Consider the following 19,689-nt stretch of genomic DNA (forward strand, 5'->3'; position numbering starts at 1 on the left):
GATTTGAGCCAGGTAGAGTTAGGGACTTGATTTTGTAAATTTTAAGCGTTTAAATGTAAAAATAAAAAATTGTAATTACAGATACACCCCTGTAGTTTATCTTACAACCGTCTGATTTATTTTGGAATACATGGCCAAATCTTGATTGTCAGTTGCAACTGCTGCAGCAAATGAAAATCCATCTGACATCTGACCAGCCTGTGCAACCTAATGGACTCGAAATAGCATGTTTACTTCAACAGAGGTACGATAACCCCCCCCCCCCCCCTCTTTTAAAAGAGCATACAGTGGAGTAGTAGGAACGAGTGTTCTTATATAACAGGTTACACCCCCCCCCCCCCCCCAAAAAAAAAAAAAAAAAAAAAAAAAAAAGAAAAAAGAAAGAAAGAAAAGGTGGTCTTATATAACATTGAGAAAAAAGATATATAAAACACAGATCAACAAGCTACACTAAAAGCATAGACTAAATAGAATATTAAAATACGGTAGTCAAGAGACTGAAGATCCTCCATGGTGAATGAACACTCGCGTCAAAGAGACTGAATATCCTCCATGGTGAATGAACAATTGCGTCAAAGAGACTGAAGATTCTCCATGGTGAATGAACACTTGCGTCAAAGAATCAGCCATGGTCTGCTTACCGATTTGCATCACCTCCATGAATCTGGATCAGCAAGTCAATGTTCTGAACAGACTGGAATTTGCATCACCCTCCTTCGGTCTCCAAATAATATGCTCGAGTTTGCTACAAAAGTTCTTGTAGAACTGCAGAAAAATTACAAAAAAAAATTATTATGAAAATTTGAAATAACTTATACAGCTTTTCTTTTTTGGGCTGAATAAAAATATATTATAGCTAAGCGTGCCTAGGAGGAATCGACAAAGAACCATCCAAAACCTAGTAACGACAATATGCTTGTTCCTTGAGGAATCTATCAGCGGTTTTGCCAGAAGGTGAGACTTTGGAGTTAACATCATTAACATCCTTGCAGATGGCCTTCCAAATCTTAGTCAAGAAATCTGGATTTGGCAGTCCATCAACAAATGTTGCACTCCATCCAAACATGAGCAATAAAAGCATCAAACATCAGCTCTCCAATGTGTCAGCAATTGATGAGCCTCCAAAAGTAGAGATAAGCCATCAACACTCAGTCTCAAAGGGATAGGGGGTGCTTGCAGCCAGGCCAAGGGATGCAAGTGGACAGTTCTAGATGGATGTAGGCAAGGGGTGGGAAGGAATAGGTTGGGGGGGGGGGGGTTGTGTCTTCCATCTAAGGGCAAAAGATGCAGGCGGGAAATCTTAAATTAAGTGGCCAATGAGAGGGATTGGGTGGGAAGGTAGAAGGAAGGGACTCTCCAAGCAAATTGAGGCTTGGGGACGGACATGACCTTTGAACCAGATTAGATTAGCTCAAAAGCCTTAGGTGATGGGGGCGGATGCGATTCTACACGGAGTCTATGGAGAACTGTTTATAGCTTTGTGGGGGCAGATGAGATCCCGGGCAGAGGTTATGGAAGACAGTTCTATAGCTTTGTGTCACAGACAATTGCAAATATGCGTGTGGGCCACTCATTTTCTGAATTGGTTCCACAAGAAGCCTAACCTATAAGATATATTGATCATGTGATAGCAATACAGTCAACATATATGTTGTCAATGGTACAGGTGGTGCATCATAATCTAAACATGCAAACAACAATTAAAGATCGATTTCATTCGGGTGCTTGCTGGGCATCTCTTGCCTAGCTTAATGTATAGTCAAGAAAGGCAAGTACCTGATTGATACTGATCTCTTGGTTGCACCCAAGTCACAGTAGGAGTACCTCTGAATCAAAGGTAACTAATACTCATTTAATAACAATAATGGCCTTTACCCTACTGTAACAGCATAAACACTAAATATATTTTCTTCATCTTGCAATTTTAGCTTCTGCATTCAAACATAAATGAGAATTCTTATAAGGAAAATATCCAGAACAAGACACCCAACCTTATGATATTCAAATGTATCACCAGCAGCCTTTCGAACATCAACCATGAAAAGGGAAGGAGCAACTTCATAAATCTGACATTGAAATAATAACTCTTTTAGCAAAAGTACTTTACTGGAGCCAAAGGCTCTACGTGGAGAGCCTGTTAAAGTATTGCAAATCTAAGACGCTAAATCACCTCTAGGGCAACAGCAAACTGTCCCGCTTTATTTGCAGATATTCCTTCGAACCTCACCTGCCACAAAATGATCAGATTAGGTTAATAATGGTATTGGACAAGAAATTAGTTAACTGCAACCAACTCATCAAGTAGCAGTCAAAGATTAGCAGCAATGATGGAAAAGAGGTAAGTTCAATTATCACAAAACACCGATAAATATCAAAGTGGAATTTAAGCCTGGACTGTAAGAAAATTGCAGTGTTCAGCACAGTTCCTTAACGTTTAATTATCACAAAACACCGATAAATATCAAAGTGGAATTTAAGCCTGGACTGTAAGAAAATTGCAGTGTTCAGCAAAGTTCCCTAATGTACTGATATATATTTGTGAAACTGCTCATATTCAGATCCAAAAAGTAACTGGAGATATCCAAATCCTTACCCAGTGCAATCTGTCGATATTCATTGATATTCCGAAACTTGAATCTCTCAATTCGACTTGCTTGTCGCCCAAATGACAGAAATTTGAGCATATCAATTTATTGAATGGGACTTAAATCATGAATATCATGGGTTCAAGTCTGGAAACATCTCTGCAGTACATTTGACCCTCCTGAAATTACTTTTGGACTATGTACTTCATGCAAATAGAGGCAGTACCAATCTTCCTAAGCAACATTGCTGCCCCTCAGCCAAAAGTTTCTGTTAAGACACCAATATCGTGGAGTACCCCATAGGGGGATAAAGGGGCTGTAGGGTATCAAACCCAAATGAATATGTGAGGGACAAGGACAAGTGGCAGTGGTTCATTGCAGAGCAGCCACATTTCATTCTGGTACCGTTTACAGAGTACGGCCTACGTGGAAAGTAGTTAGTCAGGATATTGGTTATATTAGAAGGAAGGCTGGGGTAGGAGGCTGGCAAGAAGTGAGTAATGGAGGGGCGAGCTATGCTCGCAGGGGAGAGGAAGAGACTCAGGCTTGGGCAAGTAGAATAGGATTTGCAGGGTTTCTGGGGGAGATATTGTATGGCATATTGGCCTTAATTGGGAGTTGATTGAAGTATTTCCCTTGTTCAGAATCCCTGTTCATCCCATTCATTTGCAGAATGAGTGAGTTGTGTGAGGATTGTAAGGTAGTTGCAGGTATATCGCACCAGAAGAGGAGCTCAGTTGTAGGGTTCGGCAGAGGGAGTAGCTGGTTTCTTATCAACTGGTATCAAACCAAAAGGAAAAGGATTATGACAAGAAGTATAAATCAAGGTTCATGCTCAAATCATTGAGATTCTATCCTTCCTGATCTGGTGAAATTTTGTTCAAATTTCAAATAACCAGGTGCTTTTCTTTCTGATCTTAGTTAAGTAAAACCATTAGAAAAAGGATGAAAGGACATTTTTCTTTAACATACCAACCAGAGGGCTTTTTTTTTTTTTTTTTTTTGGGGGGGGGGTGGGGGGGGGGGGGTGGTGACTGAATACAGGGTGAAAATTATTCTAGAATCTATAAAGCCATGCCATCACTGTGAAGGAAAGGTAGTTTCCCTCTTGGTTCATCGAAATCATTTACAGAAAATAATGGTCCAAACTTCCAGTCATCAATTCAGATATATTATCACAAAGAAACCTCATATATGAACAAAACGTATACATGAGAAGGTTCACCTTGTAGTTACGCGCGTGGACCTTGAAGCCCATGGATATACCAACTGCTTCAATAGTTGATATAATGTCTTTTGCTGGTCTACGAGAGACAAAACGAGTATGTCGTTTTACAAAGTCCTGCCAAAAAGAGAGATTTCCCAACACAAATGAGTCAATGAGCTGACATACTAGCATAAGACAAGTATGAAAAAGTAGCTGAAACACTAAGCTGATGCAAGACAACCAGCCAGGAATCTATTCAAACCAGCACCAAAGGCCACCTCAAAACATGAAAAAGACAGGCCAAAATACTGTTCACGTGAGTCACCGTTCACGTGAACAGTTCACATCACATTATTTGGCATATTGGGAATATTCATAGAAGATTTTGTGGGCCCAAGATCAGATTTGATGAAGGTTTATTCTTGGGAGATGGAGGAGCTTAGTTTAGTTTCTATTTTGGTAGTCTCTATTTTAGTTATTTATGCATTTGGCTGAAATATAAAGCCTAGTAGTTTCTATTTCCTTAAAATTCTATGGTCGTTTTTTGGTAATCCATAAGATTCTATTGTTATTAGTTACTAAGATATTAGTTTTTCTTTTTTGGTCTACTAAGTTTCTATTATTGCAAAGCTTTAGCCAAGCTATAAATAGACCTTTAATTGCAAAGAAAAGAAGACTTATGAAGAATTAAAAAAAAAAAAAAAAAAAACATCAAACAAAGAAATTGTTACCTGGTGGAAGTCCCTCTACTTACAGTTAGTGTACCCCTTTACTGCATCGCTCTGAAAATTCAAAATCCACCCCCTCTCAGCCCGGGGTGGGTTTCCCGGGGCCTCCCCTTCCTCCCCCCCCCCTTTCCCCCCCCAGACCTACGGATCTCTGGCCCAGAGCCACCCCACTGCATAATCTGATCTATCCTCAAACCCAAATGCCTACCCAACCACCAAAAACCCCCCCCCAAAAAAAAAAAAAAAAAAAAACAAGCGAACAAGGCTTTAACAAAAAAAAAAAAGAGGAAAAAAAAACCCCAAAAAAAAAAAAAAACCCCCCCCCGGGGAAAAAAAAAAAAAGGGGGGGAACCCCACCCAAAAACAACGAAAGAGCACCAAATCCGCAGGCGAGATTGGAAACCCGAGCGCCCCCCAAGGTGGTGGCCGGCGACCGCACCCCGCGAGCGGAAGAACCTGAAAATCCAAGACCAATGCCTCAAACCCCCGAATGGGGCCATATGGAGGTAAGGGCTTTTCCCCAGATGGATCTGGAGAAAGGGCAAGAAAAGAATAAGTGCTCAAGGTTTTCCACACCACAAAGGATGCAGCTTGGGTTAACAGGGATGTGGCGGCCAGAAAGGAACGATTGGGTGGGGAGGACAAGGTTGAGAGCTCTCCAAAGGGTGAGGGAGTGTCGGGGAATGTAGCCTTTGAACCAAACCAAAGGGGGCCAAGGGGGTTTGGGGTTGTGGGATTTGAGGAGGTTCCAAGCCAAAGACGTGGTGAAGGATTTGGTGGGGGAGGGGAGCCAAATGGGAAGGTCACAAGAGGAGCTAGAGAGACGAGGAAGAGATTCCCAAACCTGAGAGAGAATGGGTAGGGGGGAGGGGGTCCATGAGCCATAAGAAATGAAAGCTGACAAGGGGGTGGATTTGGGAATGCGGGTATCATAGACAGTGCGAGGACCAAAATGGTTATAAAGAATGCCCATTGGATGCACGGGTCTAGCCAAAAGGATGTGGAGGAGCCAGTAGACATGGAGATAGAGATGGCGGAGATGGCATGGGGGCGGAGTAAAAGGATTTTCCTCCAGACAGGGTTGGCAGGCATAGGAACAGTTCAGAAGGAATCCAACCGGAGGAAGGAAGAATAGACCCACCTAACCCAAATAGAGTCATGCTTTGAGGCAATCTTCCAGATAAGCTTGAGAAGGCCAAGTTAACATCAGAGATCCGGCGGATTCCCAGGCCACCCTCGGAGGTAGGGCAACAGATGGAAGACCAATTGACCGGGTGGATGAAGCGCGAGGCTTCCTACCCTTTCCAAAGGAAGGCACAAAATAAAGATTCTATCGCGTGGATGTTGGATTTGGGAATTAAAAAGATTCCACACCAATAAAGATAGGTGGATTGGAGAACAGAGTGAATGAGAATGACCCGACCGGCAAAAGACTGAAGCTTACCCTTCCAAAGCTGCAATTTCTTACTAATATTGTCAAGCATTGGGAGGCAGTGGTGGCAAGTGAGCTGACCGTGAATGAGGGGGAGACCTAGATAAACCACTGGGAAGGATCCGGGCAAGAAACCTGAGAGCTGGATGAGAGAGGCCCGGAGCAAATTAGGGATACCTAAAAAGAACATGGTAGACTTGTCAAGATTGACCCGAAGACCAAAGATGGATTCAAATTGCGAGAGAGCCAAGAGGATAGAGGAGACGGAGAGATGGTCCACTTTAGAGAAGATCATAAGATCTTCAGCAAAAGCAAAATGGGTGAGATTAAGGGACTTGCATTTAGGGATGGGGGAAATGAGGAGTTGATCAGTTTTGGAATGGAGGATGCACGAGAGGACTTCCAAGGCAAGAGAGAAGAGGTAAGGGGAAAGGGGACAACCTTGGCAGATGCCAACCCAGGAGGGGAATAAACCCACCGAGGAACCATTGGTGATGACGGAGATGCGAGGGGTGGAGATACAGGCATCGATCTAGCGGATGAAAGGGAGAGGGAAACCCATGGAAAGGAGGACCTCATTGATGAAATCCCAGCAAATGGAGTCAAAGGCTTTGTGAAGATCAACCTTAAGGAGAGCAGTCGGGGAATGGGAAGATATATCAAAGCCGCGGACAATCATTGCATATAGGAGAATGTTATCCGCAATGCTACGGCCCGAGATAAAAGCTGATTGATTCGGACTCACAAGAGAAGGGAAGGCCGCTTTGAGCCTATTTGCAAGGATTTTGGAGATGAATTAATAGATGAGATTATAGAGGGAGATAGGGCGGAAGTCAGAGAGGGAAGAGGCTCCTTGCTTCTTGGGGATGAGACAAAGGAATGTTTGATTGATGGAAGAGAGTCGAGAGGGGTTAAAAAAGAAGCTGCGGATGGCATGAATAAGACCATTCTCAATGAAGTCCCATGAGGCAAGGAAGAAACTCATACTAAAACCATTAGGCCCTGGGGCCTTATTGGCCTTGTGGGAGCGGATGGCAATAAGAATTTCTTCCGTGGATGGGATTGCGCAAATAGGGGATATTAGAAGGATCTTTATTAATGAGATTGGGAGGAATGGGGAGGCGGGGAGGAAGGGAGGGGGGAGAGAGAAGATTGGAAAAGAAGGAGACGATCTTAGCCTTAATGCTAGCTGGATCGGAAATGCAAGAACCATTGATGGTGATGAGGGAAGGGATGGAGTTGAAATTATTTCGGTCTTTGAGAGAACGGTGGAAATAGGCTGAATTGGAATCTCTGAGGTCAAGCCATTTGATTCTGGCTTTCTAACGAAGGAAGCTTTCTACAGCGATGAGGAGGAGAGAGAGATCAGAGGAAAAGGCTTTCTCATCCTCAGCCAGGGCGGGGTTTGCAGGGTCAATTTGAAGAAGGGATTGAGTGATAAGAAGGTTATATTTGCAGGAGGTGACCCTAGAGGTAATAATGCCAAAGGAGTTCTTCCAAGATTTAAGGGCTTCCTTAGTGTTGCAAAGCTTGCGGGCAAAGGCTATAAGAGGGAGAGAGTGGCAGTGGACCGGCTTGGACTAGGCTTCGCAAACAATGGGAATGAAGGAAGGGTCAGTAGTCCACATATCAAAGAATTTGAACAGCTTAGGGCTAAAGGAGGAAGGAGGTGAAAGTTGGATGAAGCAAGGTGAGCGATCAGAAAGATTGGAGTTAGCGAAAGCATGGGAAAAGGGGAAGGAGGAGAGCCAAGAAGGATTTGCTAGGAAGCAATCCAACTTTGAGGCAATTCTAGCTGGACCAGAGAGACGATGATGCTAGGAAAGGGGATGACCTGACCAACAATGCAGGTAGATCAAGGGAGGAAGAAGAGATGGCTCTAATATCATCCCAAAGGGGGGTGCAGTGGGCAGAGCGGCTGAAACCATAGATTACGGTGAGAAGGAAAGGAGAGGAGAGGAGAGATTGTCTAGGATACTCAGATGCATGAGCTGGGGAGAGGACCTAAGGAGGGAGTTTTGGAATCTCGAGGGATCCCAAAGAATCCAGAAACTACCATTGATAAAAGGGGAGGAGTTAGATATGAAAGACCAGTAGGGGGCAATAGACCGAGCAATTCGATGGGCATTATCCATATGGACATGAGTTTCAAGTAGGGCACAAAAGGAAACCTTAGCTGTTTTGATGGTGTTTCTAACATCTGCTTGTTTTGCAAGGGAGTTTAGGCCCCCTAACATTCCAAATAAAGAAATCAGACATTATAAACACAAAGGGGGGCATCACATTCACTATAGGGGGTAGGGGGTAGGGGCAAGAAGAGGGAATCTCACACAAGGGGGAGTTGAGAGGTGAAGGGGTTTCAAAGATATCAGGGTCTATAGATGAGCTAGAAGAAGGGGATGAGGGGTCGAGGGGGGCAAAGTAGCTTTTGTTTTAAGGGGAAACACTGCCAGGAGAGGTGAGTTGGATTGTTTTGAAAGTGGAGATGTTGGCTAAGGGGGTGTCGGGAACTAGGTTGTTAGAAGTAACACTGGTGGAGGGAATGGTTATATGGGTGTTAGAAGCGGGCTGGGATTTGGGGAGAGGGATTAGGGTGATGGGATTAGTTTTCTTGGATGTTGGGCTGGGCCAGGGTGAGGGGTGTGAAATGAGATGGGGACGTGCAGGGGGTTTGGGGTGTCAGTTTCACAGGCCGTGGGGAGCTCATCAAGGCCATTAACATTGGAGAGGGCTTTTGAAGAGATATTAAGATGTTTAAGGTGTTTTGGTGGTTTTGAAGGCCCATTAGGTATGGTAGTGGGAGGCCCAAAGATGGTAAGAGATTTTAACCCAATGGAAAAAGGCTTGGGGTTGTTGATGGGAGCTGGTCTGCGTGAAGTGGGCTTGGGCTTATGGGAGAGTTCATTGGGTATTGGGTTAGAGGTTAAGAGTGGAGGGTGATGAGGTAATATTAAAAAAAGGGTGATGGAATAAAAAGAGGTCGGTGACGGTGGGTTCAGCAGGGATCAGCGACTGGGTTATCAGGGTTTCGGTGGTCCTGACCAAGGCAATTGATGAGGATTTGGAACCGAGAATGGCAGGGATCATGGTCGCAGCTTCAGTTCTTACCATTTCCAGCGATTGAACAGAGGCTGTCGTGTCATCAGAAATTTTGGAAGCAGCAATCACAATGGAGGAAGCTTTCGATTCGTCGGTGGAAGCAGAGACGACTTTCTGAGTTGCAGGCAGCAGGGCTGAGCAGACGACTCTCACCTTATTTGCACTTCTCTCTCTCTCTTTTTGCTGCTGCTGATTACATTGTTTCTACAGCCTGTTTCTAGTAGTTATATCTATTTGCTGCTAAATCCATCTTACAATCCTGCTTTGCTGCTTTCTTGTTCAAACATTAGAATAATTGTCGGTTGGATTGGGTTCAAGGGTTTGAGTTTTCCTTTTGTCTTTCTACATTGGATGTAAACCTTGCACCTATACTGAGCAAAGTTGATTGTATTATGGCTAGCTTTTTTTTTTTTTGTCTTTGAATGTAATGCCCCTAACCCCCTTGCCTAGTAGCGTGGATTAATCACATAAGGATTCTAAAATTTTCTCTTGAGACTTTAGATATTTACACATTACTTATAATCTTTCTTGCTGAATTTTAATTCCATATTGTCTCCAAGTGTGAATTCAATTATGTGCCGTGCAAACCCCCTCACCTCATCCCTCATACTGTCTTAGTTGGCTTAGGATCCTGTTTCTTGTAGAATACCCTATTTTCTAGGGCTGTCCTACATCAATTTGATACCTGCATCATAAGCACTATGTAGATCCACACTTGTAGAAAATTATATTGCTCAAATGTGGCCAGAAATCATGTTTTTATTGATTTCTTGTAGATGAAGAACGAATCATATAGTATTTATCTTGCCAGATGAGGGATAAACACCAGTTTCAATTATACAATTTTAAGGGACAGGGTAGCCAACTCTTGTCCATTAGCCAGCACAATTAATCATCATCATCATCATCACCAAGCCTTGTCCCAACTAAATGGGGTCGACTATACAGATTTTTGCCTTCCAATCAGCTCTGTTTGAGACCATGCTAGATACAAGGCCTAAGCTATGCATATATTTTCTCACTTCTCTTAAGCTAGCTAGCACAATTAATGAGATCGTTTGATTTTATTCCAGTCATTTCTATGATGATATTGTAGGTGTTACACTAAAACAGCAAATTTTTAACTACCCCCACCCCCCCCCCCAAAAAAAAAAAAAAAATAAGAAAATAAAACAGGAAATTAATTCTAAACCTGTCATTACAGCTCTTGAGATCAAGTAACTATTCCATTGTCTTCAGAAGAGGAATGAAAGGTTAAAATGGATAATTATAGTTGATCAGCTGCCACTTTTACTTCCAGAAATCTGAAATGCCAGAAGGAAAGGAATAGTTGAAAAACTCTTATGAATGGTTGTGCATTAACCTTAGGTAGGCTTGTAAATGGATAACTAAAACCCGCTCCCGAATTCACATCCGCATTTAGGGGTATCCGAATCAGTCCGATTACTAATAGGATGCAGATATGGTATACCCCTTTCTAATTGGTTATTATCCGTCCGATAAAATTATCTGATTAAGTTGCTTATTTGGATTTGTTTTTCTTATTTTTATATGTTTTTTACTTGAGTTCTTTGAATATATTTCTTGGTTTTCTACTAAAATAACTACCAAAGTTGCTAAATTCTTAAATTTTGAACCAAACCCTCACAAATAAAGTGGTAAAGATGTTACCAGGTAGACAAAAACTTGTATTTAATCTGTATTCATTCCCATTTAGAAGAATCTATTCAAGAGAAAAACTATCAGATTATCATCCGAATCCGTTCGAATATAATAAGATGTGGATATGGTATTACCACTGTCCAATCCGTTTACACCCTAACCTTAGGGTATATTCCATGAAGAACCCACGCATTTAGCCTCAAGCCAGTCACACCATGTACTCTCAAAATTTCTTCAACCACCCTGGTTGTTATGAATTCATTACCATAGGTTCACTTTGTTAAGTGCTCAAAGTTAAGTGATGACATCATCTAGTTAACTATTTCCAAATGGTGAAACTACCTTATCATTGGTAAACTGACTGGAATAACCTTATTATCGAAATCCCAAAATAACCTTTCTATGTTGTGTTCAATACTCCAAAGGAGGAGCAATGAAGACAAAGAAAAGCTGAAATCAGACATAAAGCTTACCAAAGGATGGCTCTCCAGGATATTAGCCTCTTTGATTTCTTTCTTCACCTTTTAATGGTGGATGAGTTGCAGCCATTATTGAAGAAATTGTAGTTATTCTGTATGTCCTTAGAATTTTGTTTCATGGTTGTGAAAAGTTGCATGATGTACCACTTGAGTGGCAACCACTGTATGAAGACCAACTCAGTTGTGGTGTTACCATAGTGTTGAGAAAGTCAATTGTGGTAGAATGGCTTAAATAAATCAGTATGATTCCAAGCCCTTTATTTATAATAAAGTGGAAAGAGTACTATTACATAAATAACCTCACTTGGGCAATAAGAAATAAAATTACATGCACCACAACTCCTAACATAATTGAACTCCTAATAGAACTCAACCAACACTCTTTGCCCTAATGTTGAGGCATAGATATTAGTCATGTCTAACTTGCCTACAATAGGAAGAAAATCTCCTTCCTTCAAACCCTTAGTGAAAACATTAGGCACTTGGTCTCCAGAACTCACAAAAGGCATGCAAATGATCCCTTGCTCCAGCTTTCCTTTGGAAAAAAAACCTGTCAATTTTAATGTGCTTAGTTCGATCATGTTGCACAAGATTATTGGCAATACTAATGGCAGCTTTTTTGTCTTAATACAACATCATAGGGTTTGGAACTTGAACTCCAATATCTTCTAGCAGACCTTTTGATTAACTCCAACAAACCATACCTCTATATTCAGCTTTTGTGCTAAATAAAGCTACCACATTCTGTTTCTTACTCCTCCAAGTAACTAGATTAACTCCAACAAAGAAACAATAACCTGAAATTAACTTTATGTTAGGAAACCCAGCCAGTCTGCATCAGTGTATGATTCTACCCTTAGATTATCAGTGGGTGACAAAATATTCCTTTTCCAGGAGTTCCCTTCAAATATTGCAGTATTCTAGAAACAACCTTCATATGAGTTGAATATGGATTATGTATGAACTAGAACACTATCCATAAGCATAAGCAATGTCTGGCCTAATGTGGGACAAGCAAATAAGCTTCCCTACCAGCCTTTGATATCTTTCTCTATGCACTGGTTCTCCCTTACTTCTCCTTAAGTTTGCTTCCAGCCTCAATAAGGGTATCAACTGCTTTACACCCCAACATTTCTACTTCTGATAACAAATCTAGAACATACTTCCTCTGGGATAGGTACATACCCTTCTTTGATCAAGCCACCTCAATTCCTCGGAAGTACTGTAACTTCCCTAGATCTTTATTCTCAAACTCATTGCCAAGAAAATCCTTCAACCTTTGTATTTCCTCACCATCATTCCCTGTGATGACAATATCGTCCACATAAACAATGAGAAGTGTGATATTGGTACTTAACTTCCCAACAAACAGTGTATAATTAGCATTAATTTGCTTATGCCTAATAGAGGTCACTATCTTCTAGAGGCATCTAAAGCAGCATTTAGGAGACTATTTCAACCCATAAGTTTACCTTTTCAATCGACAAACTTTCCCTACAGTATTGTTATCAGAGTAACCATATGGGATCTCCATATAGACTTCCTCTTCCAACTCCCTATAGAAGAAGGCATTCTTTACATCCAGTTGGGGCAAGTTCCAGTCTTTGTTCACAGCTATAGAAAACAAAATTCTGACAGTGTTCAGTTTTGCAACAGGGGTAAAAGTCTCCTAATAATCAATCCCATAGGTCTGGGTAAACTCTTTTGCAACTAGTCTATCCTTCAACTTGTCTACCGATCCATCCATATTTTGTTTAACCACAAACACTCATTTACAGCCCACAGGTTTCGATCGGAATTTTTTTTAAGGGGTGCTGGAAGGCAAAAACCAGAATTAGAGGAGTTAATGTGTCATTGCAGGCTAACAGAAGGGCTTATAAGGCAAACAACCAGAAATCATAGGACTAATGGCACAAAACCAAAAATCATAGGACTTAAAGGTTCAGGTTGGGTTGGGTCTATGGGTTCATTGGCTCAGTTTTCTTTGTTCTTCTTATAGGTTTAGAAAGAGGAGAAATAAAGGCAAAAAGGATGAGTTGCAGGGACCTTGCTATACTATCTGGAGCAAGGAAGATGGTGTTTTCAAGGTATACGAGGTGGAAGGGATTCACGTCAAGCGATGGAAGTTAGGGAGGTGGCGATGGTAGAAGACAAGTATTGATAATGTTTTAGGCGAGGTGATGGTTTGCGATTATGAATGCAGGTCAGCAATGGAAGTTCAGGTGGTGTAGCAGCGGTGGTGGTGGAGATTTGAGAGTCAAGCGCGATCGATCTTTCCCTTTCTACTTTTTTTTCTTCTTTTTCCTAGTCGACTTGAGAAAGTCGATTGTGGTAGAATGACTTGAATTAATTAGTATGATCCCAAGCCTTTTATTTATAATAAAGTGGAAAGAATACTAGTACATAAATACCCTCACTTACGCAATAAGAAATAGAAAATTAAACTTCTATTTATTTTTGGCATATGCTAAATAAATTAGACTATTTTCTTTCTATTTTTAATCAATTGAGTAAATATTAATCTTTCCTAAACTATCCATTCTTTGTTATTAACAAGGACTATGTTTTTTACTTCTCTTTTTTTTTTTTTTTTTTTGGGGGGGGGGGGGGGGGTTGTCGCAAGAGAGAAGGCTGCTATCCCTTGTAACACAACCTAGTCCTCTCCATCTCTTCTCTCTTTTCTCTTCCTTGAAATATTTAATGCCCAAATCGTTTTCTAGCACTCTCAAATCCCATTGGTTTTTTTCTTCTCCTCAGCTTCTTCCATGAATGATACCAATTCCCTGCTATGAAGATTTTGGAGAGAGCTGAAATGGACATCTTAACTTTTATGAGTACAAGTAAGGAGGGCAAATGGACGTTTCAAGTTTTCAGTAAATGGTGTTAAACATCAAGGGCAAGGCAGAAAAATTTCAGTATGGAAGTGGCTTGAGGCCTAAATGCAGGGGCTGCCTAAAGATATACCCTGGACAATGAATATGAGTTTTTTATCCACTGGAACGTGATGCAAAATGTGTAGGGTAATGTCTTATTCTTATTCAAACTCAGAAACTTGATGTTTTATCGTTGAACAATTTCCTGCAATGTACAGATGTGACTGGAAGATGACAACACTCACTGAAGAGCACTCAGTTGATGCTAAGGATTAAAAGTAGCACAATTGGTTGTTAGGCAGAACTCTATAGCTACAAATAGCTGCAGGCAAGCACCTTTAACAAGCAAGCTAGCTTCCACCGAATTTAACTCTTTTCTCAAACTATTATTACTGTTCTACCATCTTGGCATCCCCCAGCGCCTCAAGCGATTAGGCAGGAGCAAGCCTGTAGTGTCTAAGGCACTTAATAGCCCATGCTAATGCATCACAAGTCTTTTCCATGGCTGTAGATTGTGCTTTGTATTCAATGAAGTTCTTGCTCAAGTGGTTGATGGTTTGTTCAGAATGTCTTTTGGACAAGGCTTGGCCATCATTGATCCCGTTGAGGTCTCTCTGACTGATAAATACAGCTACAGAGGTTGAATAACGGCTCACTCCTTCCTCTAATTTCCGCTAATCACTGACCAGCATCCTTAAACTTAACTAACTTGACATCCCGCTTACTCCTAGATGAAGGCTACATGCACAGTTGAGAAAACAGACGGGCTTTCTGCAACAGAATTAACTGACCTTTAAAAAGCTAAAATCTATCGAACTAGCCAGCCTGGAAGAAGCAGGGATTGAACCAGGGCATGTTGATCGACAATATATTCTCCTGTTCGCTAAAGGTTTGGGGGGTGGGGAGGGGGGAATATCGTATCAAAAGCAGGCACTACTTCTTTAGCTCCAAAAACGAAATGGAGAATTTATATATAATAATAATAAATATTAAAAAAATAATAATAAAAAACTCATGGAAGCTGCTCGTTTAACACAAGCTAGAATGGTGTCACCAACCAACCCCACTTTCAACAATGAAGATTTTTGGACTCCAATCCATAGATTTAGTACTCATGAGATATCACACTTTTCCCAACAGGCAAGACAAGATCCTAGGAAAAATAAAAAGGTGCAATATCTCGTGAGATATCTCAGCCAAGTTGAGATATTGATTCAACCAGAAATCCACCCAACTTGATATATGAATACCTCCAGAACTCAATCAAGTTAGAGCTATCTTGGCTCAACTTGATTGAGTTCTATTTGCTTTGCAGGAAGTTGTGTCCTTCACCCCTTGATTCAATATTTCACCAAATTTTTCATCAAAGTTGGCCCCTATGGATGATTGTGACTACAAGACTACATCTAGCCTACTTTCAAGCACACCCAAGAAATTTTAATTTGAATATTTCTAATGTTTAGCGAATTTGTTTTACATACGTATGATTTGATTACTCTTTATTACTAAATTATTTGTAGGATAGGGTATATGAGACTTTTAGTTTATCATAGCGATTATTACAACCTATGGTCCACAATCAAACTGTAATTTAGACTTTAATTTTCATAAATCTAACAGTGATATTGTGTTCAAAAGGCCTAAAATAGGCTATACACTAAGTTTCAGCCCCATCGCCCATCAAAAACCTACAGATAGCCATTTGAGTTGGCCCAAAAAAAATGCACCAACTCATCCATATCTCACTGACAGTTATTTGGGGTAGTGAGTTGGGCCCTCAGTTCGAGTTCAAGCTCTTGTTCATGAACCATCTTCCAATCTAATGCCAACTGGGACCACAACTCAACACAAATAGCTTTTTTCTCCAACACCAATGACATCTCATCATTGTTGACTTCTCTGGTTTTTCTTTAACCTAACAACCAAGCTTTCTCCAGTAGACCTTTAATTGATTCAAGGTTTTCCATTTCCCAGTTGGGCAGATAATACACTCCTATATAAGTGTGACATAGTCCTCAAAAATCTAATGAGTGCATTTTCAAGGTTGCACAGAAATCAACTGCGAAGTAATATTTTAGAAGCCAGTCACAATAGTTAATGTTACAACTAAATTTTGCCTCTAGATTCTGGAAATTTCTGAAAGCATGAAGCTATACCTGGCGCCTGTCAAACAGTGCTGATAGATTTAACCCTTGGGAAAGGGTAATCATCTCAAATGCATTCATCATCAGAGGACCCTTTTCAATGCCTTCTGACTGTTCAGAAACAAAGTTACCCTGCAAGAAATCACAGAACTATCTCATAATATATTAATAATTTGATGCACATAGCAGTGCAGCATTAATGATAAAAACAGATGCAAACAACATCAGCATATATTTCCCACATTGTGATCCCCTCGATGTTTCTTGATGATTGACAAAAATCTGCCTGTGTTTTGTCAGTTGCTGGTCCCAACATAGCTAAAGGAAGCTTGATGGGTATAGTGAACAGCCAGCATGTTAAAAACCTTAGGAAAACCATTTAGCATCAATCCTGTATATTTTACTTTTTCTAAGGTAGAATGGTGAAAGAGGATTCATGTGGCTAACTCCAGTTAGATGGGATAAGCCTCAATTGAATGCCGTTGTATTCAAGGACTGTTAATGAAAGATGGAATACAACCACCAGAAACCCAAAGAAACAAACAAACACCAACCTCAATGTCATCAAAAACTGCACGAACATCATCCAGATTTACTGTTTCATCTTCCACATGTTTGACAGCCAGATAGTTCTTCCTGAACCATGGATCATTTTTCATTTCTTCTATTCGAATTCGCTGCATAACCATGGGAACAAACCATGATAAGTGAAAGAAGCACGAAGAGAAGTTTGTGTTTCAGGGACCAAAAAATAGCATCAAAAGTAGATGGCAAGCTAAGTTTCAGTAAATCTGATTATTTGTGGCCCATTAAGAAGGGGAAGAAAACTATTTCCTTTCCCATGTACAAACAATTTGACCATCATCTAATCCAGTACTTCTGACTAAGAGCAGCTGTTGCTTCCTATGAGCATTATTTAGTATACGGTTGGGACAACTCCTGTTTCTAGTAATATTTTCATTTGCTATCAGGATAACAAAGATACGTTCTTCCTATCTATTGGATTCGTCAGATCCTTTCTTCAATTAGAGGTTAATGTGAATGAACCATAACTATGTAACCCTATTCCTAATAGATTGACCCTGATGTGAAATTTCTTCTTCTTTTTCATTGCTTTCTGTAAATCCATGCCTGGTTGTTTATATTAGAAAACTGATGGCCATTTGAGGTTCTTCTTTTAAGAAAAAGAACCAATATTTCACCCATATAAGTAGCAGGTAAATATTCAAATTCAGTCTACTAAGTAGCAGGTAAATATCATGGTTTGAATTGTCTGCAGAACTTCAGAAATTATCAAAATACATCATTTTGTAAGAACTTGAAATGGAACAATAATCAAATGAGAAAATTTTCTAGAATTTCTCCAAAATATTTCAGTCTTAGCAGAGATCAAACGGGGTGAAATTCAAATTTTGAACCTTGGTAACTGTTCATTGAGCTTGGAAGCATGAAATATGTACAGTTTTAATAATCCAAGTAGAATTCTCACACAATGAAATCAATTTGCAGTTCAGTCTATGAATACCAAGATCACGGTTCAAAAAATTTGCCAAAATTTTTAAGCAAACTGAAATGATTATCAAAATATATGTGAAATCAATCAAATTAAACAGGAATACTTCGTTTACAGCACAGGTCAAAATGGGGGTGAGGTAACCTCCCATTTATCTTGAAAAATATGAAGCTGTACAGTTCTAACAATCCATCTTGAAATGCCACATAAACACACAGACGAGAGAGGAAGCAAGTAATAAGGACAATGATCAGCATACTCACAGTTTTAGGATTAGGGTCAAGAATTCTATTGATCAATGACTTCACCTCCGGTGAGAACCACAGTGGGCAGGTAAATTCTGCTGCATTAATCTACAAAAGAACCAGAGAGAATTGCCAAAATATTATCAGGCCAAAGTATACATCTTGGTTCTCATTCTCCTACTTTACAAGTGACCAAAAACATCTGATCCATGTATGCATGTCAAAACCAATTTGGTAGAAAGCAGATTTTGAGAAGCCAACTTCCAATAAATGCATATTACAAATTAGGCATTGCTGAAAAATCTATTCATTTGACCTTTCAGTTTCTACAATTATGGACTCTCTAAAAGAATAATAATAACAGTAATATTTTTGACAGCTTGGAACTTCACATTTTTTTAAAAACAAATTTGAAACAAAGAAATGGTTCAAGATCACGCTCGAGATCTTGCTTCTGTGAGGTCTCGAGATGAGATCTAAGGCGAGTCCCATGAAATGCAAAATCTCAACTGAGATCACGGTTCGACCCCAGATCTTGGTCCACCCATTCTATTAAAACCAAAGTTTCAATCGAGACAAGTCGAGATCTCGCCTCCCAACTCACCAACAGCTTCCCCAATTCATTTTTTGCCGGATAGTCACCTCTTCTCAACAACAGCTTCCCTAAGCCACAACAAAATGTGAAGCATGATCCCATGTGCGTCAGGGGGAAGGTTGTCAACAACAGAATGTGAAGCATGAGCCATAACCAACATTTATGTTATAAACTTATGATATATATTGAACTTATGATGGTTGTATTATTATATTCTTAAGAGTCGAGAATGTCTATTGTACTCATAATATGGATGGAATACTATTGGTATTTAAGTTATTTGATGTATCTTATCAGCTACTTTTAATTTATATATCATAATAGTTTTATAACCTTGCATGTTCATTCCTGCATCATTTCGGTTTCAAACTTAGGGTCAAGTTAGAACACATACTTAGGCTATTTTCTCACAAATCTAAGGCCACTAGTGTGTTTAGAATTTCTAAAATAGGCTAAGTACCAACTTTGAGCCCAACTTGACCTTTAAAACACCCTAGGAGGGGCCCCTAAGTTCACTTTAAGTCCTTGGACATGATTTTGAAAGCCATCTGCTGTGACGTTTTGGCTAAACTTCAACATATTTCCCACCCCCTTGTTTTGGATACCCAAAGAATATGCTCATTTTTGTTACCTGAGGTTCAGTCTCCTCCCTCCAGCCTCCCTCTTGATGGCTAGTTGTCCCCCCCCCCCACCCCCTCTCCCCCGCTTTTGTATATTCTCTTTCTTTTCCCCTTCTTAGGGTTTTCAATAGTATTTTATTCATCCCTTAAAAAAAAAATCCAGGACCAGGGTGCCTCCTATGTTTTCAATTAGTCTTCCATAGGAAGGCCCCTATCATTTGCTAGGGATCCATCACAACGCAATGCCAACATGCTTGACATATTTAGGCTAAATCCGTAGGCCCCAAAAAAAAAAAAAAAAAAAAAAAAAAGAGAGGACCATACACCATAATGAAAACCACCAAAATCTCCTCTTCTAGCTTGCTATTTCTACAAATCTTGTTAGGCTCTTATCTAAGGCTTGAAAATGCCTCAAACAATGGAGAAACCTGCACATTTGTACCATCCAACAAGTGACCATCGAACGATCGAAGGGGGTTTTGAAAGAAAAGCTAAATTTTGAAAAAC

At 40.3% G+C, this 19,689-nt stretch overlaps 1 protein-coding gene across 2 annotated transcripts in view; it reads right to left on the reverse strand.

Moving 5' to 3' along the window:
* Positions 1-389: 389 nt before the first annotated feature.
* Positions 390-19,689, reverse strand: part of LOC149025170 (CBL-interacting serine/threonine-protein kinase 24-like) — a 59,567-nt gene continuing 40,267 nt past the window's right edge. For both annotated transcript variants that reach the window (XM_089145398.1, XM_089145397.1), the window contains 7 exons: positions 17,986-18,075; positions 16,764-16,886; positions 16,222-16,341; positions 3,811-3,927; positions 2,171-2,227; positions 1,992-2,066; positions 390-765 (listed from right to left, as the gene is read on the reverse strand). In XM_089145398.1, coding sequence (XP_089001524.1) covers positions 670-765; positions 1,992-2,066; positions 2,171-2,227; positions 3,811-3,927; positions 16,222-16,341; positions 16,764-16,886; positions 17,986-18,075 — 678 coding nt within the window. In that variant the 3' untranslated portion in view covers positions 390-669. The remainder of the gene's footprint in view (positions 766-1,991; positions 2,067-2,170; positions 2,228-3,810; positions 3,928-16,221; positions 16,342-16,763; positions 16,887-17,985; positions 18,076-19,689) is intronic.

Source organism: Hakea prostrata, chromosome 2, assembly GCF_041222555.1.
Source record: "Hakea prostrata isolate BN-2017 chromosome 2, UWA_Hpros_2, whole genome shotgun sequence".
Lineage (NCBI taxonomy): Eukaryota > Viridiplantae > Streptophyta > Magnoliopsida > Proteales > Proteaceae > Hakea > Hakea prostrata.